The sequence below is a fragment of the Ursus maritimus genome, unplaced genomic scaffold, assembly GCF_017311325.1.
Source record: "Ursus maritimus isolate PB19 unplaced genomic scaffold, ASM1731132v1 scaffold_13, whole genome shotgun sequence".
Lineage (NCBI taxonomy): Eukaryota > Metazoa > Chordata > Mammalia > Carnivora > Ursidae > Ursus > Ursus maritimus.
In genome coordinates this window covers 64,705,126-64,731,881 of record NW_024423675.1, presented here as the reverse complement: position 1 = coordinate 64,731,881, position 26,756 = coordinate 64,705,126, and the positions used below count along the sequence as shown (strand labels likewise).

The window sequence follows — 26,756 nt, the reverse complement described above, 5'->3', positions numbered from 1 at the left end:
GGTATTCTGAGTTAAAATCTCAAACAACTAAGATGTCTATTTTTTAGAAATGTGATTTCATCATATTCAGTGACTCAAGCACCAAGATGGCAAGGATTTAGCTGCAGTATTAGCACCTAATCAGTGCTTGGCACACCGCAGATACTCCATAAGTTGAGTGCTGTTGAATGAAGTATAATAAACCAGTGAAAATCCACAAGTATACATCGAACTCCATTAACTCTAGATCATAAGGACCTATCTTATGGAATAAGTAGCTGTGTATGCATCAGCCTTAAGGAGTGTAATTTGCAGACCCTCTTGCCCTACTTTTCTCTTATTCTCTAGACTCCACCTGCCTGCCATTGTGCCCCAAATGCCATCATGAAAGTCATGCTCTTTTAGGCTCAAGCAATGAACAGTATTTACTTTGGGAAAAGAAACAGTCCTCTAATGTGATTAACACAGAATAGGTGAGTTTAGTAGCCAGCACAATAAGAAAACAAAACAGATTAAAAATAAGAAAGGATCATGGGAAGCAGTGACAGTAACAAAGGTGCTCAATGAATAATTCTTGAATAAACAAGTAAATTGATGAATAAATCAAGGCGAGCTGATAATGGGTATGTCGGAAGTACGGACAGTAAGAAGATGCCAAGTGGCAACTAGAAGAGATACTCTGAGTGGTTTCCCTCTCCCCAGCCTCATCTTCTGAGCTGCCCCACTCCACCGAAGCCACCAGAAAAACTATGCACTTGATAAGTACCCATTGTACTTATCCCCTACCCTCTGCCCTGCTCTCACACTTTCATCCAGATTACCATTCTTTAATTCTCCCCATCTAAAGAAATGTGGGCAGGCGCCTGGGTGGTGCAGTTGTTAAGCGTCTGCCTTCAGCTCAGGGCGTGATCCCGGCGTTCTGGGATCGAGCCCCACATCAGGCTCCTTTGTTGGGAGCCTGCTTCTTCCTCTCCCACTCCCCCTGCTTGTGTTCCCTTTCTCGCTGGTTGTCTCTCTCTCTGTCAAATAAATAAATAAAATATTTAAAAATAAATAAAGAAAGAAATGTGGAGCTCCTACTGGATGGATTGAGATCCACAGACAAGAATGCCTTTTTTGGTTCACTGTTTTTCAGGGGATAGGCATGGTGTTGCGCTCTGCAGAAACACCATATTCCTGGGGCATGAGGGCAGGGATGGGTGCCATTTTATAGGGAATGGCCGACGATGGCTGCTTTCATGTGCTAGACTGCAGACCTGAAGGAGGGAAGTTGGCCAAGAGCTGGGGGAAAAAAGCATTTCTGGTGAAGGCCAGGGGTGGCTCTGGGCTTAAGTCCTTGGAAAATTGAGGAAGCCAGTGCCTTTGAAGCCAGGTGGGTGGATGAGTAAGGACAGGCCAGGGTCACAGTGAGAATCATGATGAAATAAAAAGTTTTAAACCTGCCAGTGATTCCATCTGTCTGGCCACCTGGACCTCAGTGAATCTCCATGGACCTATGGACATGCAAAATTTTAATCCCGGATCATCCAGGTACACAAACTTGGTCTCTTCTAATTTTGCTTTTGGCTTAATTCATCAAAAGTAGTCCAGTCAAACCAGAAAAAGGTATTGGTGTTCCTATGTAGCAGGGAATCGGGACAAAGAGGTGGGAGAAGAGAATAAAGCAGTTTACTGATGTTAAATCAATCATCTATGAACCATGACAGTATTCTGAAAGCAGATTTCATTCTCACTCTGTTGCTTGTTGTTACAGAAAGAACAGGAGCACACGCACCCTTTTTTTTAGCATTCCATACTATACTGATTTTGTATTCAAGATCTACTTGAATAAGTAAGAATGAAAAATAAAACTGCAGCAGAATCTAAGGTCCAAAATATGGCTTATGTGACAATGATGGCTTTCCATTAGTCAGAATCTGGACTTGGTTATATTTTCTTTAAAAAATATGTTGAAGTATTTAAATATCCTTTAAATATTCTAAAAAATAGTTTAAATATACTGACACTCCATCTGCTATATAACTCTCATCAGATTTATAAGAAATAGATGAACACTTTTGTGCTGGTAAAATAATTTCATAAAGCAAAATAAATTATAAAATTTGCATATTTATTAATTACACAGACTTTAGATTTTTGTTATAATAATTTTGATATCCAATTGATTTCTCAAGCACATTTCTTTACTAATTTTGTGGCTCAGAGTAGGGCAGGCAGTTAGATTTATGGCTTCTAAAATACAGGTAATTTTACACTATTTTAAGTTAATTTTTACTTCATTTTACTTATGACTAATTGTACACACTGTACAAAGACCTCTATCACCAATGACTTCCGCTGCACCTAATCAGTTGCAACCATCCAGGGTGTGATGGATGAAAGAATGCTCAGAAGAAACAAATGGAGAGTGCATGGAGGTAATACTCAACTTAATCTCCTTTCATTTAATTCTACTAATTTCTGAGATATAACAGTATATTATGTAACTGTCATAGTAAATATCGGATATGTTTATATAGAAAACAAAGGATATTATGCTATAAATTTATCAGACTGTGTCTCCAAAGCATATAAACCAGTCTTCCCTGTAGCACAGCTTTGCCTGAATGGGACGCTCCTATTTCAGGTGAGCCACGTAAACACAACACGGACATGACATTGCTGTACCCAGCTGTGTCTGCTCATGTGCGTCTCATCATTTCTTGTGTCTTTTTCTAAGTCTGCTTACTCATGATGATTTTATTTTCAAAAGAAAAGAGAAAGGGGACATAAAAGTGGATTTGCTTGGTTATCTAGGCCTCCTTACATTTGAAATGTAAAAACTACTTTTCACAAAGGAAATATATATTTGCATATGCTCATAAAATATTGATGTTGAAATACACAAAACACAGTCATTCATGATCCCTTAATTAGTCTTTAAGTAGAATAAGAACTTAATTAAAATATAATTTGTTAATTCATTAGTGTTGGGTTATAACTTTGACACTGATTTTCAGTAATTAATGGGTCCTGAAAGAACACAATTTATTTGGTTGTTTTCACTATATTTTCTCTTTAACACTTTCTTCTTTTTGATATCACCACATTTTATAAAGGGGAAAGCATCAAGTTTTGGGTTTTTTTTTAAAGAATTTAGACAATATTACCAAGTGGCCTCTGATTAAATGTCACTTTATTAAAATAAAGGAGTCTCCTCTGATTACCCCATAAAAGTGTACCCTATCTTCTCATGACTATCTCTATCACCCTGTTTTATTTTTCTTTGTAATATCACCATTTAACAATCTCTATATTTATTTGTTTGTTTTCTTCCTCTATAAAGGAAACACCATAAGGACAGGGAATTTGTTTCATTCATTGCTGTATTTTCAGAATCTAGAACAGTACCTGGCACATGGTAGGAATTCAGGTGATGTCTGTTGAATAATTGGGTGCTTCTTACTAAGTTGCATGGATGTCGATTAGATGATATGCAGTTAAAAATAACACATTCATCAGAATACAGTTACAATATGATCAGACCACTAGAGTTTAAATAAACGAATTCTATTTATCAGCAATAAGTAATACTCAGTGAGCTGATCTTACAAAGGTCCTCAAAGGACTACGAACAACATTCTATAAGGAATCATAAAAATAAACAGCTACCAAAAGATCTGTGGAGCTTAAAAACAAAATTAAAAATATGTCTAAGATAACCATCCTTACTCTTGGCTCTGGAATAGATGACAATTCAAATTGTTTTTGTGTTAAACAAATGAAATATATAAAATGTGAAAATATAATATTTTAATAAAGTACTTGAAATATCAGCTTTAAAATATTTATTCATTATACATCAGTGCTATGGTAAGTAAAAGTTAAATAACACCCTGCCCAGTCCTTCCAGAATCTACATCACAAGGGGAGACATGAAGACAGATGTCTATCCTACTCAGCATTGAGACTAGCAATGGGGTGTGCTGGTATTTCCAGGAAGGGTACTAAACCACAAGTAAAGATTAAGAGGCAAGAAATAAGATGGCATGTTTGGGAATCCACTAGTGGAAAGGTTTCTGATGTATAAAGTACAAGACAGCAACCTATGAGAAAAACCGAAGTAACTGCTTAAGAAGCCAAATAATGGGGCGCCCGCATGGCTTAGTCCGTAAGCATCCGCTTCAGTTCAGGTCATGATCCCAGGGTCCTGGGATCAAGCCCCACATCAGGCACACTGCTCAGTGGGGAGTCTGCTTCTCCCTCTCCCCCACCCCCATCATTCTCTCTCTCAAATAAATAAATAAATACGATCTTTAAAAAAAAAAAAAAAGCCAAATAGCTACGCTTTACGTTAATAACACGCAAAATGTCTTACCAAAAACGCTTTCCACAATACTAGCATATTCTGTGGAGGATGTATTCACTGGATTTAAAGCTCATTATTTCTGCAAAGTAAATTCTACTATTTTTGACCAGACAAAAATATTACTGGGGATTTTGCAACTGACCAATGCATTTACCTTCAGTCTTCCTTCCATCTCCCCAGTTATATGGTCTCAACCATGAGAATCTACATTTCTTCTTCATGAAATGAACCATCTGCTAAATTGCCGCCTGAGATTTGAAGCTAGTCTCAATTGTTAGTTTATTAAATGTAATAAGTTACAATAATGAAGTGTTAAAATTATAACCCACACAGGCAGAGTAAGCTAGAGATTCCCAAATAGAATTATAAAAGTCTTAACTTGTATTTTTTGACTTGTGGTTTTAATATTGCCAGTCTGATACACTAGCACTTCTTGTATTGCATTTTAAAAAATATAAAGAGAAAAGAAAAATGTATGCTAAAGAGCAATCTCTTCTGTGCATATACAAATACTTCCTTACCTAAGCAACTCTTCAAAAACAGAAATTAATAATAAATTTAAAGTGATTATGTTGGTGAAGAATGATTCTCTTCAATAAATTCTCTTCAATACATTATACTTGGCTGATTTTTTTAAAAAAATGCTGAATGAAGGGCACCTGGGTGGCTCAGTCGTTAAACGTCTGCCTTCAGCTCAGGGTGTGATCCCGGAGTTCTGGGATCGAGCCCCACATCGGGCTCTTCTGCTGGGAGCCTGCTTCTTCCTCTCCCACTCCCCTTGCTTGTGTTTCCTCTCTCACTGGCTGTCTCTTTCTCTGTCAAATAGATAAAATCTTTAAAAAAATGCTGAATGATGTTTAGTAAGATTTTATACAACTTACTGCAAATGGAAAGGATTTAAAAAATCTTTTCCAATTGGTGGTTAATGCTTCTCAAGAAATTCACTATTACTAGATATGACTAGTGAAAAGATAAAGGTCTTCTCTGGGTCATTCCACTCCCCTTAGTTTGCTGGTTACACACATACACATGTACACACACACCCATTATATACAAATATGGGAATCGTGGGTTGGCACAAAATCTTTGCAAGTCTTTTCCCTGGTAATTTTTCCAAGCCCAAGTTTTAATACCTTCAAAGGAGATTTAATAGATATCTGTGTGTGATTATACACACACACACACATACACACATACATAAAATCACGCAATACACATTAGCTGCTAACATTTATTTAAATACAAGGGCTTCCATGAGAAATACAAAGAGTATTTTATTTCATCCATTTCTTTACATAAAAAAAATTAGATTTGGTCTTACAATGAAGAAATATTGTATCTCAAGATAGTTCTTCCTCTGTAGCAAAGGCAAGATAGTAAGCTGACTGAGAAAGCAACCCTATCATAAGGCCTCTGGCTAATATGACCGAGAAAGCTATAAGTGCTGGATGAAAAGTTACAAAATACATAGCCACTCTCAAAAGTAAGAAAGGTGAATACCAAGTTCCCAGAAATGAAGAGAAAACTCAAATCTCAAGTGGTGAGTAGGAACCTGGTGAAGAAACCTGAACCTGGTTCACATACAAGTCAGGTCAGAACCTGTTTCTGGGGAGAAACACACTTGAGAGCACACTGCAGGGATGCTCCACATCCCAGGACATGAGGGAGTCCCCAGCAAAGTGCATTGCACAAAAGGGAAGCTCCCAGTAAAATATGAAGCACAAAAGAACACAAAACAGCTGAGAGTAAGAGAAAGTGGCAGATTCAAACTCACATCCTGGGAACTACAGATAATAGATGAACGTGAAAGAAACTTTAAATGACTGTATTTAAAATATATAACCTGATAAAGACAATAAGAAAAACCATAAAGCAAAAAAAAAAAAAAAAAAAAAAAAAAAAAAAAAAAAAAAAAGACATAATGAAAGAACAAAACAGGTAGATCTTTTAAGGAAACAAACAAAAATTCTAGAATTGTTAGTCACTGAAACCAAATTAAAAAAATAAAACTCAACACATAGGTTAAGCAGTACATTAAACCTAACTGAAGAAAGCAATTATTAAATTGGAAGACAGATTTGAGGAATTAGTCTAGAATGAAACTAGTAGATAAAATAGATAGAAGTAAGAAAAAAGACATTAAGAGATATGAAAGTAACCATGATAAAAGTCCAACTTGTACTTAATAGGGACTCCAGAGTCTTAAAATTTAAAAGAGATTGAATCTCAAATGGAATAAATTTTTAAAATTCACAATTATGTAAAAACATGAGTAATACTACTGTATGTTTCAAAATACAGTGTAGAATTTTGGAGTCAGGGATGTCTCAGTGATACCTGGGATTGCCACAATATGTAGACACATAGGGAAGTGGATTGATCACCTCATGGTCATTTTCAAGGTAAAATTTGCTATTTGTTTATATAGTAATAAATAGTCTGAAGCAGGAAAAAGAAAACAAGCATCAGCAAACTGCATTCGTTGAAATAGATATAAATTTATGAACTAGTAAAAATTTTGTAGAGTCTATCAATTTTAAGAATTTGTTCACAGAAATTATTTGAACCATACCATTAAAGCAGCAAACATTGAACACATACTGAATAAAGGATTACAAATTTATGAAGTACGCAAGAGGAAGCGATTTGGTTTAAGATTTGATATGTGCTCTTTGTGCACTTTTCAGTTTCTTCATCAAACAATGATCTACTCTAGTCAATAAGCTTCTCAAGACCAAAACCATTATCAGCTGGACTACAGAGCTCACTGCCGAGTTTTGCCCATTATAACTACTCAATGCTTTTCTGAATAGATGAGTCACTGTTGCCTAAGTGTTGATGAGATCACATTACTTCTCTGTAATGGAATACAGTCCCATGATGGACAGAACTAAATTGGACTCGGCTGTTTTAAATAGCATTTGGACAAGAGTATCTGACACAGTGTCTCCCAACATGTCACAAAATTACCTACGAAGATATAGACAAGGAGAAAAACTCAACATGCAACTGAAATCAGGTATAATAATGAATGCACAGGCAGAAATAAAAGGAATTTCTACATACAATGAGGCCAATGGAACCGCACTGAAAAACCACAATTCATGGTCAACTCATGTTTTGCAACCAGTTGCTAGGTGGTTTTTTTCATCCCTCCTACACTTTCTGTCCCCTCAGAAAGGTAAGATGGGAACAAACTCAGTTGGGGGCGGGCATGGACAGCCACCGTGCTGCTGCTGTGAAGTAGTTGCTTTTTAAGACAAAGACAAATGCAAAGTTATCCACTTCCATCCTCATCTCTGTCAATATCACTGCTACATCCTTTGGAGGCCAACTCTCAGTGAAACTTCAGAAGGAGGGACAGAGACACACTGCATTGCACCCTGGAAAGCAGCGTGCCCCACAGGCAAAATGCTGCAGGTAAGGGCAGAGGAAAACACAGGTGGGTGCATGTGCATTTTCGGGAGTGTACGTGTTTACCTAATCCATCTATCTTGCTGTCAGAAGTCACAGAGAGTCCCTGGAGGGCCAATAGAAGAGGACAAGACAAAGCATATTCATATCAGACATGGTATTGGCTAGGAGCTGGGAAGTCTCCCTAAGTCATGCTGATAAGGAGAGCTCACCTATCCCCAAGCAGAGGGAGTGAGGTCAAGGACAACCACATGCTCAATGTTTTAGCAAAAAAAAAAAAAAAATTCTAGATTGAGGTAAAATTGAAGATAAATAAAGAGTCATATATGAATCTTGCAAAAAATGAAATGGAATATCATCTTATAGATTTAGATGGTAAGGAAGCCCCTTTAAATTCATTATTGCAGAAATCAGTGATTTTTAGAAATGGGTGTGCTCAAAGATTCACAAAGCCAAACCTCTTTAAAGAAGAAAAGCAGAAATCCATTTGTTGAGAATAGGCCAAGGCAAAAAGAAAATGAGATTTTACCCATAGGAAATAATCAGACATGCTTGCAAGACACAATATATATAATATGTACAATGATGCTGATAATAGTATTGCTTATATTAGCAAAAGACTGGAGAAAAGCATTACTATCTAAGAAAACCATTAATATCCAACAATAGGGAATTGGTTAAATTGTAGAGCACTCTAGAGATTCCCAAAATGATTTTTAAAGTGCACATTCACTGATGTGGAAAGACAGTTATGACTTGTAATTAATTGAAAAAAGTTATGAAGTATGAGTAAAATGTTGTTAAAAAATTTGAATACATACACAGATTTGCGAATGCAGAGAAAGAACGGTATGAAGAGCTCACACTAACTAAGGTAGAGGTTACCTTAGGATTGTGGTTGGCCCATATTTTTTATTTTTGCTAATCCAGGTTATAAAATATTAATAAATCAGAACATAGTCTATAATAAACTTGCTTGTACAATGATTTTGAAGCCAATATGTGTAATGATATGAGTGAAGAGCAATATAAATATTTGTAGGACTAAATAGAGCAGTGGAAGTAAAATAGACAAATTGATATTAAAGAAAACAAAATATAAGAAGACTTTCATAAAAGTTTTTAAAAATGAATAAAAAGGTGAAAATATTGAGGGAGACAATGACAGGAATGACAGGATAAAATATGTTTACACTCTTCATGTATTTGTTTTAAGAAAGAAATGAGAAAAGTTGTAACAAAAAAATCATCAATGACATTACAGAAAAAAAACCTTTCCTCACTTGAGAAAAAATTTCAAGTAAGTAGAATAAGTTTACTATACTAAAGAATCACTGAAAGCAAAAAATACATATGGAAGCAACTTTTAATTATACAAAAATAGTGCAATTATCCAGGCTACCAAACAAAATAAACAAACAAACAAAAACAGATCAAGGGAATAAAAAATCAGACTGGTTTTAATTTCTCAGCAATCACATGTTAGAATGTAATGATGTTACATTCTTCAGAGGTATGGAGAGGAACAGTTGTAATTTAAGAATGTTAATATGAAGCAAATTGTGTTGCATGTATGAAAGTTGAAAAATAATATTTTCGAGATATTCAAGGATTCAGAAATACTCAATCTGTGCACCTGCTTTTTATAAAATTGCTTAAAGATATGCATGAACACAGAGAAAGATGAATCTAAGTAAGAACTCAAAGAATGGAAATGTATGGCTTCCAAGTTTTATGTGTATTCCCTTGTTCAGACTGGAACACAGTTTTGGAAATTCTTTAGGATTTGTTGTTGTTGTTAGGGGTGCTTCTTAGATTGGGCCAGACACTGGTTTTATAATGATTTTGTCAGTTGCCTTTGTCCATTTTTACACTTTTCCCAATAGCAAGAAATGTGTTTCATAGTTACTAAAAATTTTTCTTAATATTTGTTTCTCTTCTCCAAAAATGTACTAACCACATGTTCACAATGACAAACACACTTCCGTGTGTCACTGTGGTGTAAGAATTGCTGAAGGAGATACCACGTGTGCCACTGCCAAAAAAGATGACCACTGGGAATTTAAAAATGCAGATAAAGCTGTGGTTGTTCTTTTTGTTGTTGCTGTTGTTGAACTGGAGAGAACTATTAATTATTAATACTCCTGTGGCAGTTATGTCTACTATTAATCTCCTCTCCTAATTAGGTCCTTGAACGTTCCCCTGAGTCCTTTAAAAATCATCCTATGAAAAGCAATTTCAACAAAGTTGAAAGCATACATGTAGAAGAAAGACTGAACTAAAACATCAGTTACTAAAAGTTAGAACAAATGCTGTCTTCTGCATACATTTTATCTGTTCTCCAAATTTCCTAAAATAATCATGTATTACTTTTAAACTATGAAACAATCAGAAAAATGTAAGAATAAGTGCATCCCATTTCTATATGCATATAATGACAAATAGTTTTTACAAGGTATGATATACACTATGACCTCAATTAGGCAAAAAAGATAAGACAGACATAATTTTAAAAATGTTAACAGTTGCATTCAGTGAATGGTGGAATGGTGAGTGATTTATTTATTCCTTCTACTTCCCAACATTTTCTTATTTTATGAGATAACTGAATATATTTCATATTGAGAATAGAACTTCCTAAGTAATGATAAGGATGACTTTTTTTTTTTACATGAATTGAACTGATTATCCTATCAGTACTGATTTTTGCATACAACTTTCAAGGTCAGGATAATCTTTTTGATAAAGGTAAAATGTAATTTCCTAAAATTGCTGCCTCCAATTTGTATTAAAATTGATATCAGTATTCTGTAACACATTTATTTAGATTTTACCTGAAAGAAAAGGAGAAACTTTAATACAACTGCAGGGGGCTAAAAATTCACTCAATATCTCGAAGCCTCAAATGTAGAGAGACACTCTGACCACTCTAAATAAAAGCATCAAACAAACATTGATTTTTTTTTTTTTATTATCGTACCATCAATCTGATTGCACTTGTCATCTGTCAAAGAACTTTTGATCTCGAAAGTGCTTCAATTAAGAAAAGGGGTATGTGACAAGTGATAAGACAGAGTGGGAGCAATTCATTAAATTACTAATTGGAACAGAACTGGAGATTTGCCCTCCAGGCAGATACAGAAAAATCATCAAAGTCCGGTTTGTGTCCCCAAATGGAACTTTCTAACAAACAGCAACACACATTGTTAGTTTAAAGATTCCAGTCCTGATACTCCCGAAAGGGCTGCAGGGATCACCGGGTGGGTGGAGGCCATCCCAGTTCTTCACGGGAGAGTGAGTGACACCACCTTCCCCCAGCTGGGACACTCTCACACCACCAAGAGGGCTCCTATGTTTCAACAGGGGGTCGTTTAACGTAAAAAGCAGGAGTGATTTGTTTTTCTTCCAGTTATCAGTCTGCCCAGATACGAAACTTACAACATGGCTTGTTTCCCTTGGGCCCCTAGTAATGTGAATTGTCTTCAGCCAGTGCCTACCAAATCACTGTCAAAGAGCCGTGGTCGACCTTTCTTTTCAATCTCTGCACTTTCCAGGAGTTATAAATCAGTTGACTTTCAAGCTCAATGAGATGGCATATGCCCTAGTTTGAAGAACAGATGGAGGCTTGGGGGAAAATTGTTTCTGCAGGCTTGCTACAAGCAGCACTGCTCCATAAAAGTGAACCATTCGCACTAATTTCTCACATAAATTATATAGGCAGCAAGGAGCACCAGCCCATTCAGCAGAAAATCTTTCATCTAGCTTTCAGAGGTCATCTAACCAATTTAAATTAAAGTTATTTCTGATACATGGCTGTTTTTCTGTGCTGTACACTTTTAAGACATAGCAATTTACATCAAATAAAAGAATGGCATTAATTGTGTATGCAGTCCCCTCCTCCAAAAAACACAGAACAGCACAGTAATTGCCAGGGGATTATTTTTTTTCAAGACCTCTAGAATAAGCTCTGTCTATTAATTAATCACGGAGGAATTAATAGTGGAAACGTGGCAGCTCTCTTGTACAAAAACCAGGTAAATTGTCACTTCTTTTATAAAATTTGCCTTACAAATTCTACTAAGGCCTGCGATCCAAACTCAAGCTTTGTCAGTAATCAAAAGAAATAGAAGCCCAGGACAATTCCAGGAGAACATTCATTCTTCTTCATGTGAAACAAATTATGCAACTCTCAAATAAATTTGCCTATAAGATTTGAAAAATCAACATTGGTTTTACCTGGGGTAGAGGGTCGGTATAGATATAACATCAGTTTTTTTTTTTTAGTCCTTAAGAAAGTGAAACACTAAGAAATTGAAGGCACCAAAGGACTAATGATTAATCAAAATTATAGAATTTTGAGAACAATGTAATGAGGACTAATGGATCAGGTATCATATCACAGAGTGACTTACTTTAAAATGCAGTACTATTTACAGATAATGAGCTACCATGGTTTGGGGCTGATTTTAATTGTAAGAAAATTAGTGCATGATTTTAATAATAATTATATTCAATAACTGTTTTTCCTAGTAGGAAATTATCAGTTATGTCAATGAAAACAGTCACATTGACAGAGCTTTTTATAGTTCATGAATACCAATGCTGCTAAGAACTGGAAAGAACTGAGAAAAAGAACATACTGAGAAGAAATTCTAAAGAGTCATGACCAAGTATTAGCACAGAGCAAGTCAAGCTAGAATTGAGGGTGTGGTCTGGCCACTGTTGTCAGAAATTTTAAAAATGAATTTGAGTATTCATTTATGCACAGCGTTTTCCTTACTTGGATGTTCAAATTGGACATATATATTTAGTCATTTAGAAAGGTAAACTTGCCACTTTGAAATTTAAGAAATTTTAAAAATCAGTTCACTAGGAAAGCACTGACATATCAAAGAAGCATTTTCATGAAAAAGTCCAACCCACCGAAACTAGTGCATATAACTCTGGACCGTGAATTCAAATTTACTGGAATTTCTAGTCAATATTTATTCCCTGAAATATTTCATGGACATTGGAAATTATAGTTATTTTAATAATTATGAAACAAAATTTCTTAGAGCTCCCAGAATTAAAAGGGGGCCATATGAATCATCTAGTACATGGTCTTCACTTACAGATAAAGAGAGTAAGGCCTACAGAGTAAGAGACACATCATGGAACAGTGTCTAGAGAAGTAAAACCTGAAGATAGCCAATACACTCTAGGACGCTTTCCACTCATTCAGTATATATCACCGGGCACCAACTCTGTCTCAGATAACTGTTCTAGGTTCTGGGATAAATGAGCAAACAAACCTGAAATACAGAGATTCCTACCTTAGAAGACTTCAGCATAAGCCATTTTTATTAACTTAATATTGGCTCCATTGTAGGTCCCTATCTGGTTTTCATTTTCTTTCACTTTTCTTATTATACGCTAACATTCTCTATCGTTCTTTATATAAAATGTATAATTCGTTGGATAAAAAATTAGAAAAGTGTGTTTTTAGTTACCCAATCAATGTTAATTTATGAAGTCACTTTTTAATAGTAAAACAAAGTTGTGTGATCCAAGTTTTGACCAACAAGTAACTGTATAATGAATACATTAACCTCAGGGGAAGGATGCTTTAATGATAACATTGTATGTATCTCCAAAAGGCCCGTGAGGAAGACCACATTCTTGGCGGTAAGTAGAGGCTACCTAAAGTCCATTCTCACCTGTACCTGCCTATGCATATCAGTTTTCTGGCTTTGTTAATTTTATTTCAGTTTAACAGGTTACCAGAATCATTTATATACATATTCAATAAAGGATGAGAAAACAAGAATGCAGAAATCCTCCACAGAGCAACACCACTTTGGACAATGCCTGTGACAACCCTGCCAGATGAGGGATTATATGTTGCTGACGCAGCCCATTTTGAGCTTTTCCCTTTTTTAAGACAATCTGGTTGTTTGTTTTCTGAGTTGCATTTGTAAAAAGGGCTCCTATTATATCCTGATTTGGCAAGACAGTTATAGGTTATGTATTTCTTATTCAAACCTGTCTAATACCTGGGATATCTTTAGGCATGTTCATTAGAAATTTAGTGAAAACAAGACTCTTAGTATATGCCACATTTCTGTCATAAAGCATGATATCGTGGGCAGGTAAAGAAAGGTGATTTCTATCAGTATCTACTAAATGAAAATGCCTATAAAGTGAAGAAACTTACAGATACCTTAGTGTAGTGGTAGCTCTCCAAAATAAATAAATGGTTTATAATATCATGTAGTTAATTTTTAAAAATTCCAATGTGATTTCAACATTTTTCTCCAACTCCTTCTGCCAAGGTCTATATAAAAGGGGTTATTTTAAAATAACTTGTATTGCCCTACTATTTTAAAATGATGGTTTGGAATCAGAATTTATAAGACAGTGAATTTCATGTGTTACCTATGATTTATATTTCTGCTCCTCATTAAGTGTGTAAATAACAATTATCATTTCACATTCATTTGCGTGACTACTCCTGATGACTTCAGATTCCTGCCCCCAAACAGAGAATTATAATGGGCCAGCAGAGGAGGAGGGGACAATTCCTGAGGAAACCTGAAGGGTGTGAGAGCTAGGATAAAGGATGCTAGGAGGCGGACTTGAGAGGACAGTTCAAAGTAAACTCTTCTACTCCCATGTCGAAATTTAAGATGTGGAAACTCAAAAACAATTGTAGAATGTCCATTGTTTATGCTGATTATCTGCTTTGTAACTTATCCAGAATATTTAGCTATTTTTCGCTTCTATTGCCTACACTCTAGATATTGAAGATATCAGCCATAGAATAAAGTCATGTTTCCTGAATGTTGGTAGAGTCGAGGAAAATGCAGAAAAAAGAAACAGATTTAAAAATTTTGCTTAAGTCATTTTTATGTTTTTTAATGTCTTTAGCCATTAATAATTAATAATTCTTCAGCTATATTTAGAAAATGCATACTTAAAAATAAAAAAAAGTATGCCAGAGTTTGCCTGGTAGATTTCATATTCCAAATCAGATCTATTCATTTTTAATAGGTAATTAACTTGCCACTGATCAGCATATGGAAAAATTTCACTACAAAAATTTTGCAAAACTTTTTTCATGTTTATCAAGGAATATATGATAAGCATGGAGAGCCGTGACAAAAATGCATGTATCAGTCCTATTTTTTCATTTTCACAGTAATCTGCACATAGCTCTAGTCCTCTGTCTGGCCGGCAGGTGCGGGGATTCATTTTTGACTGCCACTATCTTAGTGTAGAGCAGCACTGTCTAATATGGTAACCATGTGGCTATTTAAATTAAAATTTATTAAAATTAAAAATTTAGTTCCTCAGTCTCACTAGGGACATTTCAAGTGCTTAATGGCCACATATGGCCAGTTGTAATTATTAGACAGTGCAGATGTAGAACATTTTCACCACTGCGGGGACTTGTAGTAGTGCTCTGATTTTTAGCGATACCATAAGGAATAGACTAAACTGCACAGATTATGGCATTTGGTCTGCCTTGTTGCTTTGGCATGTGGAACAAATAACCATTTTCATGGTCACTAAACTCGGGTGGCAGTTCAGGATGCGGGTTGAAAAATCAAAATGTGCAAAGACATTTACCTACGTAAACTCTTCTATTTCCTGAGTTTATCTGGTCATTTATAAACTGTTACCGTAGAGTGCCTTTGTTATTTCAAGAATATGTGGTGACTTCTACTATAGAAAAGATGGGGTCGGCTAACCTAGAACAGGTAGACAGGGAATTTGGGTTCACGGGCAGCAACGATCAGCAACTCCACAGACTAGCTGAGCCTCGGGTGCTGAGACAGCCTTCATCACGCTTCAGGACAATGACTCCTAAGTATTTCAGAGCCACAGGAAATGCTGATAAAAGACATACCACTTCTTACTACTTAATTGTGCACACCATTTCAGGCACTCGCAAACCCCTTGAAGTCCTAGTGGTGTCACAAGGAGTATGGAGAGGGGACCAGTATTTTCCTGGGAAACAGAGTTACTGGGGAGCCTTCAGCAGGGGGTGAGCTGTAACATGGAGACCTGTGCTCTGTCCGAACACAGGAAGGAAGTACAGTGCAGGGTCTTGGGTTGTTTGTTTTTGTTTTTGTTTTGTAGGGTGTGGGGGGTATAGCCCTGCTTCCTTCAACATTCAAGGCCCCTTCCTTAGATTTGGAGTCCTAAAGAAGCCCTCTACCCCTATCAAGTATCAGATTGTCCCCACAGCACATGCACCACGGAACAGATATATATATCGAGAGACTGTTTACAAGCCTATCCTTAATAATTTTAACATATTAATTTCAATTTAGAGTAGTACAAATGAAATGTGGTTGGCAGAAGCCTACAGGTTATAGGATAAGATGTTTCTTTAAATGTATGCTTTTATTCTACCACTGGCGGCAAATAAATTGCTTCCTTTTTATTCGGGCTTTTTGGCTTGCTGAACCAGTACTACCGCCAATAGTAACTTAAAAGAATTAATGTAGCTATAAAAAAGAAAAGTAGTTTATATCCCTTCTGAGTGTTGGATTATCAAAGATAAAGCAAAATGATTCATCCTACATTTTCATTATTTTCAAGACGAATTTTTTCCTAGTCTCTTGACACTTCTGAAAGTTACTCGTAAGATTATTTCAGCAGGTCAAAATGAATCTGTAAATTTTTTACTGATATAATTTTTTGGGCTATAATTGCTTAAAACACCAAAATCTACTGACTTTTTATGAAGATATAGCATATTCTTTTGCTCCAAAGAAATGGGATTTTTAAGAACTTCCATGGTGTTGCCCCGTGGAGCCAGCATATAGACAAATAAACACAAGATCCACGTACCTAATCAAATATAAACAAACCCAAAAATTATAGTAAAATTTTGGGAATATGTACTTAACATTAAGACTAAAATATCTGAATCACTTATACTTGCTGTAAGTTCTTCCTCATTATATGCACATTGTCACATAACAAATTCACATTTTAATAGAAATGATTAAAAGCAAGATAGTGATGTCCTTCATCCCCCTAAAAAAAAATGACAAAATTTAATAACAGATTTCTATTACCAAATAGTTTGCAGTAATTCTACATTCAATAACTGAATACCTTACGGCTGCTCGAGATTTAGAAATGTTTGATAATTCTACAAAAACATTTAAAGACATGTTAGAAATAATGCAAACAATTCTTTTAGTTGCTCCACAAAGGAAGGAAAAGGTTAATTTTGATGAATTTAAGTAATTACTTAGATGAATTATTTACTTTGGCCTTTTTATTTTTTAATGTAAATTTATACAAAGTACAAACGATTCCTATCTTCACCTTCAGACACTACTGTGGAACTTTTTAGCTAAATGGGTCAATTGCTTCAGCGAGATGGTATTTGGCAAACACCTCTTAGGTTCCTCCACCTGATGTGATACACACATGTGCCGCTCTGTCCTTAGGCAGAGAAGCCCTTTTAGCTGATAAATATCACCCAAAGCAAGGTCCTTGATAACAAAAAATAATTAAATAGCAGAAGCTGGTTAGAGATCAGCATTCATTTTTCAAATTAAATGTAAAAGCCTTCTCCAGTTAAGAGATTGGCAAGTTTTTACAAATAACATCAGTGAGCCTTTTAGAAAGAAACGCAGCCACATTAGAATGGAGTCATTAGGCAATACATTTATTTTGAAGCCAATTAACCTTTTGTCAGAAAAAATGTCGGTGCCGTAATGGTTTCAGCGTGGAGGTCAGCCTCTAACCGGGCACGTATGACAGCCACTGCCGCTGACACGTGCTGCAGACAGAGAGAGTGCAGCCACGAGAAGCAACCTTCTTTTGTATTCCACTCTGCATTTCCAGGGAGCAGACAATCTTGACCTATCCATTTAGGTAATTAAAGCTTCCATTTGGAAGTGTCCTGCAGGAAGGTGAAATTTGGGGGAGATAAATGGCTGTTGCTCTCCGTATTCAGCCACCAGTTCCATCATTTGATGGACTGCCTGAAACAGGCTCCACTGCCAGGTTCTCATAAAAATAGAGATGAATCGGGCAGCAGACAATTCTCTGAGGCAAAGCAACTCTGTCATTTTCTTTTTTGCAGGCTGTAATTTAATTGTTAGTCAAGGTGGACAGCTGACACAGGGGGGCTTTCTCTAAGAGCTTACCCACCATCTTCCATTCGCTGAGAAATCACTCCAGTTTATTTACTTAGCCAAGTGTGTTTGGCTTTGGGAGATGTCCCTCCAGCGGCCCAGCTGGTTCTCCCAGCTGTGCCCTGACTTACCTTCCATGCAATTTTGTTTCCTTTCGAATCATGCTCAAGGGCAATTGGGAAGTCTCCTCGCTCATAAAACTTTCGAAATGCTGTGGGCTTGGTTGGTCTTTCTTTAAATGCTCCTGCAGCTGGAGGGCCTCTCACCTTTAAAGAAAAAAGAAAAACAGGAATCAGGTTTTGAAAATACCAAAAAATGCACAGTAAAAAGACTTTTCTTAAGTTTTCGTTTATATGAAATATTCTGGAAGATAAAAACCAAATTGTCTAATGATGGACAACAGCAACTTCACTAATACAGCATTTAAAGAAAACAATTATTTTATAATCATTAAGGGTTTACTTTATTTCAAGCTACTTTAGAAAGCATTCCTAGAAAAAGTCATTTAAAAAATATCACATTATAAGGGAAAAAGTCTAAACTTTGGTTTAAGTAAAAATTTTAATAGAGGCCTTTAAGTTCAGAATGTTAAAACTTCTAACTTTTTAATAATTGCTAATTCTAATCTCAGGTCTGATATACTTTGTGGAATACTGAAGTAATAAATTTAAAATATATCCTTTAGGGGCACCCGGGTGGCACAGCTGATTAAACATCAGACTCTTGATTTCGGCTCAGGTCGTGATCTTAGGGTTATGAGATTGAGCCCCGTGTCAGGCTCTGCTTGGCACAGAGTCTGCTAGGGGTTCTCTCTCTCCCTCTACCCCTCTCCCTGCTCTCTCTCTCTCAAATAAATTTTAAAACATACAGTACGTCCTTTAAATCTTTCTATTTACATAATATTCACAACATGAGAAAACATTTTACATTTTAACAAAACTATAAAAATGTTATATAAATTAAGTCATAACAAATAAGAGAATTTAAAAAGATGTGCACATATATTATACATTTGATATTATGAATTTATGAGTAAGTAACATTAGATTACATGAGAATGTTTCATCCCCCAAATTGAGATTTTTCTCAAAGAAGAAACATGTCATTTTTTAAAAAGATTTTATTTATTTATTTGAGAAAGAGAGAGAGAAAGAGAGAGACAGCCTAAGCAGAGCAGGAGGGGCAGAGGGAGAGGGAGAGAGAATCTCAAGCAGGCTCCACGCTAGCAGATAGCCTGACATGGGGCTCAATCCCAGGACCCTGGGATCATGACCTGAGCTAAAGGCAGATGCTTAACCCAGGTGCCCCAAAGAAGAAACATTTTATATTGAGTTATTCATATTAAGAATATCTTTTAAATCTGCATTATTTACATATGAATTAATTCATTAGGTTACAAAATTGAAAGTGATTAGTGAACTATTTAGAAAATTATAGACCACTGATTATCTTTCTCTGAAAAAAAAGATAAATACTAGATATTTACTAGTTTAATAAAAACAGATTATCTTGTTAATTCTTAATATGGACAGAATAGCAAATAATTTATGTAATATCTTAATATTTTAAGTTACTTAATATGTTAATTTTTAATATTCATGTAAAAACTTTAATTTCAATAAAGAAATATGTAAAAACATGTCTAATATAACAAATATGACAAATACATTTTATCTGCAGCACATAGAAAAGCTAATAATAAGAACTGAGTCAGATACTAAAATATTAAGATGATTAAATGCCGAATAGAGTAAAAGAGTGAGGTAACACAAAGGTATTTATTAGAGTTTATTTTTTAATTTTTAATTTTTTTTAGAGAGAGAGAGTGCACGCTCATGCCCACACACACATGTAAGGTTGTGGAGAGGGGCAGAGGGAGACAGGGAGAGAGAATCTCAAACACACTCCCTGCTGAGCGCAGAGTCCCATGCCTGGCTCAATCTCAGGACCCTGAGATCATGACCTGTGGCGAAATCAGAAGTCAGAAGCTTAACTGACTGAGCCACCCAGGCGCCCCTAGAGTTTAGAATTTCCTTCACTACATAGAACATTATTCCCAGCATACAATTATATAAATAACTGATGTGACTTGGGCAGTGGGGAAGCAAGATTGCCTCTTACTTATAAAATATTTGAAATTTGTTCTGGTATTAGAATTATTAGCCACCATTTTCAGACAAATTCATTCAATTGTTATGTAACCATATGTATATGACAACTACTTTGTGCAGAGCTCTGAGCTGGATGTTACACAGACACTCCCATCTACATTAGTATGACAGTAACTATAGAGACAGCACTCCAGGACTTTAGCAATTTATGGAGTGGTAAATTTTGAATCACATTTTTGGAAATTGATGAATTGACAACTTTTTATTTTGCCAACAAGTTATATACCAAAAAAAAAAAAAAAAAAAGATCACCATCTACCATCATGTCACCATTTTAACACCCCCCAAAAAGTGGTATACATAATCCAAAAAAAGAAAACTTAGCCAAATTAAACCAGCATCATGCATATTTATAGAAAGTTACAGAGAATAGTGCATATGCGTGTATGTGTGTTGTATTATTGTACAGTACTGATTGCTGGTCAGCAGATACCTCATTTTTTGTGCTTTTTAAAACATAAATATTAAATACATAAAGAAAATACATATGTATAAATATATGTATAGATGATGTATATACATACATATACATATATAATGAACTATTCAGCCATAAAAAAAGGAAATCTTGTCTCTTGTGACAACATGGATGAAGCTTGAAGGCATTATGCTAAGTGAGTAAGTGAGTAAGTCAGACAAGAAGACAAATACTGTGTGATCTCACTTACATGAGAAATCTTAAAGAATTGGACTCAGAAACAGAGACTAGATTGGTGGTTGCCGGGGTCTAGAGGGTAAGGGTGACATCTACTGATTGTCTTTTTTCATTCGCTTTTTGATCTTCCTGATTCTTGGTGTGATGATTGATTTTCTATTGACACCTGGACATTGGTGATTGTGAGACTCTGGACCTTACACCTTCTGTTTTAGCTGGTTTATTCTAACGTATCTCTGGCAGGAAGGGTTACTAGCTCATTACCATCAGGTTGGGGTGGAAATCCTGGAGGCCCACTTGGCCTCTGTTGACTCGTAGAGGGAGTTTTTCATTGATACTGGATGAAGGTGGGGGGTCCAGCACCACTAGGCCTCCAGTGACACCTCCTGGACAGGTTGGAGTAGGAGCGCCCCATGACTGCTCCCCACACCGACACCACAGAAGGGGGTAGCCTCATTACTGCTGGGCAGTGATGACATTCCTGTCCCACTAGGAGGCATTCTCTTGACAGCACCCCAGAAGAAAGGGGTAAGAGCTTATCACTGCTGGCTAGGGTGAGAGTCTAAGCTACCCCCAATGTGGGTGCTGAGGACCTCTTTACTGGTCCAGTAGGGATGAAAGGTTCAATTCCTCATTTAAAACATTCAGCTACAACCATCAGTTAGATCTTTTGCCTGCTTATCATCTGCTAACCATTCTTTCCATTTTTCTAGATGCCAAGTTATTATTTATGCTGTTGATAGCAAGCCTTCCATTTGTTTAATTTTGTTTTGTTAGAGAGTATCCATCTTTGTCCCTCTTCTTTGTATTTGTCTTAAAATCAATTTGTCTTTTTCCTTTTGTCTCTTATTCTAAATATACCCCAGTCTTTCTAATTCTGAATTCAAAATTCTAATCGTCCAAACTTTTCAAAGAATGAACATATTTCTAAGAAGACTAGGGGGCTTTTTATAAACTGTTCATAGATAATGTATACTTCCTCTTTCTCCCCATAAATTTTCATGGACTCCCTACAGATATGATTCCATGCTTACAATTCCATGGAAAGTCTTCACTTAGTTTGCTATGTAATCATTCAACAGGGTGGAAATTCTTTCTTCAGTGTCTATTATCCTCTGTTCTTATATTTCTGCCATTTACTCATTTTAAAACACTATTTTTTTGGATTCTCCTATAGACCCATTCCAAATTAACTCTTGGCATCTCAAAGTTGTAATTCGAAAGCTGACTAGTTAAACCTGTTAGTGCAACATGGGGCATTACCTAATTGTATGCAGATGCTCTGTCACTGTCCCTAGATAATATCTATTCTGTTCCAAATACGCATATATCTACTTAAGCCTAATAGAAGGCTAAAATATTTTTTTATACTCTACACATAATCCATTCCAACATTCCAAGTAATTCTAGAAATTTGTACATGAAAAATCAAGTAAATTATAGTCTCTGGAAAGGTAATAAAGATCTTACTATTGGAAATCACACAGATGGATATAGGTTGACTAAATAAAATTAAAAATAAGCAAAAATACTGTTAAGGATCCTCATGTACCTTCCATATTTATCAAAGGACTATTGTACATTTTATTTAATGTCTTAAAAGGACTACTGCAAATTTTATTTAATGTCTTAAGAATTTTACCCTGATTCATTATAAATAATACAGAACAAATAAGGAACCATAAATCAAACTAGATTTGTGGGAAAACGCAATTAGGGTTTTCCTGAATGGTGGGGGCTGTCCATAAACCAATTACGAAGAATGGGTGTCCCAGCAGAATGCTTTTAATAAAATCTAATGCACTTGGGAACCAAGATATTGAATGCACTTTGAAGTGACTATAAATGACAGAGTACTTTATATGCCTACACTTATTGAATGGTGGCATGGATTTAGGACGTAGAGCACAGGCTCTGTCATATGGTCACAAACTAATAATAATTAGTAGAATCGAATTTTGTGGTTCTCTAAAATTCTTCATCATATAGTTGAAAGTTTACTTTTCAATAGTTTTATTTTTTAGCATAAACTGAAGCTGCTAAAAAAAAAAGAGAGAGAGACCTTTACTTCAAGTGGGAAATCTATATTGTGTTATTCTAATTGGTCTGTTTAGCCAGCTTACTAACATTAAGACAATAAGATGCAAAGATATTAATTTCCTATTTTCACAAGCATTTTTTAAAAAGATTTTTATTTATTATTTATTTGAGAGAGAGTGTGTGAGAGAGCACAAGCAGGGGGAGCGACAGAGGGACAGGGAGAAGCAGGCTCCCCACTGAGCAGGGAGCCCAATCCCAGGACCCCGGGATCATGACCTGAGCCAAAGGCAGCCGCTTAACCGACTGAGCCACCCAGGCGCCCCTCCTATTTTCATCAGCTTTAACCTGAAATTTGGATTCACTGAAAGCGCTGTGGTTAAGCAATTAGTTGGCAGGAGTCCTATTGTCCCTGAGCTACTGAGGCACTTGAATATTAGCCCCAGGACTGGCAAATTTGTTGCCATCAGCCTAGACTTCTGAGTAAGTAAGACTAAAATTCAGTGTCTGCCCCACTTGCCAATCATAACTGTTCTAACACATCAGAAATTTTGCATTACCTAAGGTTACCAGAGGACCAAGGAAATGCTTGCAAAAGTATTACAGTTAGCAAATCTGATCGTAGTACTAGATGGGGCACCTCGTCGTTAACAAAAGTGAATTTGGATTATCAGGTAAAGTTTTTATAAGAAACTTTAATAATATAACAAAACATGATAGTGATGTTTTTGTTAGTAATGGCCAGAAAATATAACAATGCCCTATATGGTAAAAAATACATATATATTACAACAAATGTTCAACATACATAGACATGTTGTGGAGTCCTTAATAATCAGGCCCTACAGGTAATAGCGAGTGGCAGGGAAAACAGCCAAGTGATGTGGGTGGCCTACTTTAGGAAGCTTACTCCACTGAGATCTAAAGGGATGGCCTGGAGTCAAGATGATCAGTCTGAACTTCACTGCAGTGGGTCAAACACAAGGTAACAAAGGCCTTAAATTAGGATGCCATCAAGAACAACAACAAAATCCCTTAATAAACTACTCATTGTTTTATAGACATTAATTGGTATCAGTTTTTGACGAAACCCACATGAAATGATCCTCAGAGACAAGAAAATCTAAGCTTCAATAGCTTCAATAAACTGGCAGGAATCAAAGAGTTAGTAAGTAAAGGAAAGAGACCCCCCCAGTGCTTCTACTCTACAGGATGCGTCCTTAGTCACTATACTGGCAGGCTGGGTTTGGGCAAAAACCTAGAGGGGAATTATCTAGGGCACATGACTGATTGACTAAAGAGATCCAGAGACAGAGATGAAATAGGCTTCGACTACAAAGATGCAATTAATCAATCTGTTTAAGTTACATAAAAAATAAACACTGAGATGGAGGGAAATCTTATTAAATTACTTCAAATTCTACCAGCTATTACTAATTTTGTGCTTTTTCCCTCTAGAACATATGTACAAATACCATAATTTTTCATTTTTATGTCCATTCCATTTAGTGTACTTCTTCATGTAGTGTGATATGTTTTGATGCTGCTATGGATAACAGAATTTCATTTTTTGTGCCTAAGCAATATTCTACCATTTGAAATTATATTTGAAATTTATATTATTTCTGATTTTTTTTGCCTTTTGTAATCACATTATTATAAACATCTCAGACATATCACATTTTCCCCATTTTATATTATACCCTTCAGAGTCCCTCAAATGAGATAATAGAATCAAAATTTATATTTTGTGATTCTTGATAAAATTATTTGCTGATTAAATAGGTGAGCAGGTCTTTTGTCTTAGTCTGCCTGGGCTGCTCTATCAAAACACCATAGATTGTATGATTTAAACGACAGACACCTATTTCTCACATTTCTGGAGGCTAGACACCCACGACGAGGTGGCAGCGTGACCAGGTTCTGATGAGAATCCTCTTTCCAGCTTGCGGACTGTTGCCCTTCACTGTGTCCTCACACACCAGAGAGGGCTCAAGAGAGATCTGGTCTCTCCCTCCTCTCTCAGGACACGAATCCTGTCACAGAGGCCACACTTTTAGGGGCCCATCTCATGAACCTAATCCCAAAGGCCCCACCTCCAAACACCATCACATTCGGGGTTAGTGCTTCAACATATGAAATTTGCAGAACATAAACATTCAGTCCTGACATCTTCCTATTGTTCAATTTGGATTACTATGTTTAACAAATGAGGATGAATAATTCTTATTTTAGTACAAATGCTATATGCATACATTGTGAAAGTATGTTCATGTCTTTTCCACATTAATATCAATTTGTAGGAGTTTTTTTCCTATCAATAAATATTAACCATTGGTTGCATTTACTGTAAATGTCTCCTTGCCTTCTTTGTTTTCCATTTTTACTGATTTAGCATTTAGAAGTTTTACTCTTTTTTTTTGGTAGAAAAGTTTGTCCTTTCTTTACTTGCTCTTTTTGTCTCCAGCTTTGAGCTTCTTGTATCATTCCTCCGTCAGGATATTGTGAATGCTGCACACAGTGAATACTGACTAATTAAATCATACCCTTCACCTACACAAAAGCCACAGATGAGTTCCCACTGCATGCATTCCCACTGTGCAGACATTTGAAAGCTGACGGTGATGCCTTTGGTGACTCTCCACAGGCCCCTCCATCAATTGTGCCCACATACTGGCCATTCTCAAATATGGCCTGCTCTCCCCGGGCTCCATGATTTTCCTGTTCCACCACCTTTTATTCTCCTTCACTCCTTCATTCCTTTCACTCCTTCTTTTTCTCCTGAATAACCAATCACCTTCATGACTCAGCACAAATCTCACTAATTCTAAGAAGCCTTTTCTGACAGGCCATATTCCTACCTTGGAGTGGGATTAAGTTCTTCTTCACATTAGGCCTGAAATGCCTAAAGGACAAACTAACAGTTACCACCAGAACAATCTATATGGAGATTATCAGGGAGATCCGGGCTATTGATAAAAATTTGCCTGTAGTCAGTGGTGGGTTAAATCTACGGAAATTGGTAAATTTTTCCAAAGGGAAAGTAAGTATATGGTGAGGAAAAGACTGAGAACTTGAAACATTTCCTGAAGACTTAATAATAAATGGATTCTATAGGAGAATAGAAAGGATAGTCAGAATGGTAGCAAGAAAATGGGGAAGGAATGGCATAGAAATCAATGAATGAGAGGAACAGGTTTTTAATGATGCGAGTGGGTCAATTAAGAAGAGGGTTGAAAGTTCTCTGAAAATTAAAAAGCTATACTGGCATGATGGGATGGAAAACATACAGTGCATTGAGGGGTAAGTGAGGAACGTGAAACCAGATGTAGTCTTTGGGAGCCACCCTGCCCCACGAACTGTCCAAATCTGTGTTGCTAGGAAGGTAGCATTGTTACAGTTGGGCAAAGTTAACTGTGATTGGAAATGGAGAAAGGAAAAAAATATTAATGGGCTATAATACTGGAATTCATAAACTAATCACATATGGAACTGGAATAGATTTTAGAATAAAATATATATTTATGACTAATACACTTACCTAAAATGGCCAGAGAAACTTGTGAAGTATAGGTTTTTCAATGTTAGAAACTCATAAATCAGAATTCAAGGACCTTTGGTCACATACACTAAAGTATTTCTTAGAAACAGAGTTAAGAAATTGTCTCTAGGGGTGCCTGGGTGGCGCAGTGGTTAAGTGTCTGCTTTCGGTTCAGGGTGTGATCCCAGCGTTCTGGGATAGAGTCCCACATCAGGCTTCTCCACTGAGAGCCTGCTTCTTCCTCTCCCACTCCTCCTGCTTGTGTTCCCTCTCTCGCTGGCTATCTCTATCTCTGTCAAATAAATAAATAAAATCTTAAAAAAAAAAAAAGAAATTGTCTCTAAAATAGATCCTGCCTATGTCATTCATTCATTGAAAAATGTATCCAATACATAATATTTCCAAGTTACTAGGCTCCATAATATTGGTGACAAAGAGGTAAGTCAAATAGATTATCCTCAAGATA

The 26,756-nt window shown here is 36.1% G+C and overlaps 1 protein-coding gene across 1 annotated transcript in view; it reads right to left on the bottom strand.

Moving 5' to 3' along the window:
• Positions 1 to 26,756, bottom strand: part of PACRG (parkin coregulated) — a 518,965-nt gene that overhangs the window by 430,083 nt on the left and 62,126 nt on the right. The window contains exon 2 of the mRNA XM_008688477.2: positions 18,018 to 18,152. Coding sequence (XP_008686699.1) covers positions 18,018 to 18,152 — 135 coding nt within the window. The remainder of the gene's footprint in view (positions 1 to 18,017; positions 18,153 to 26,756) is intronic.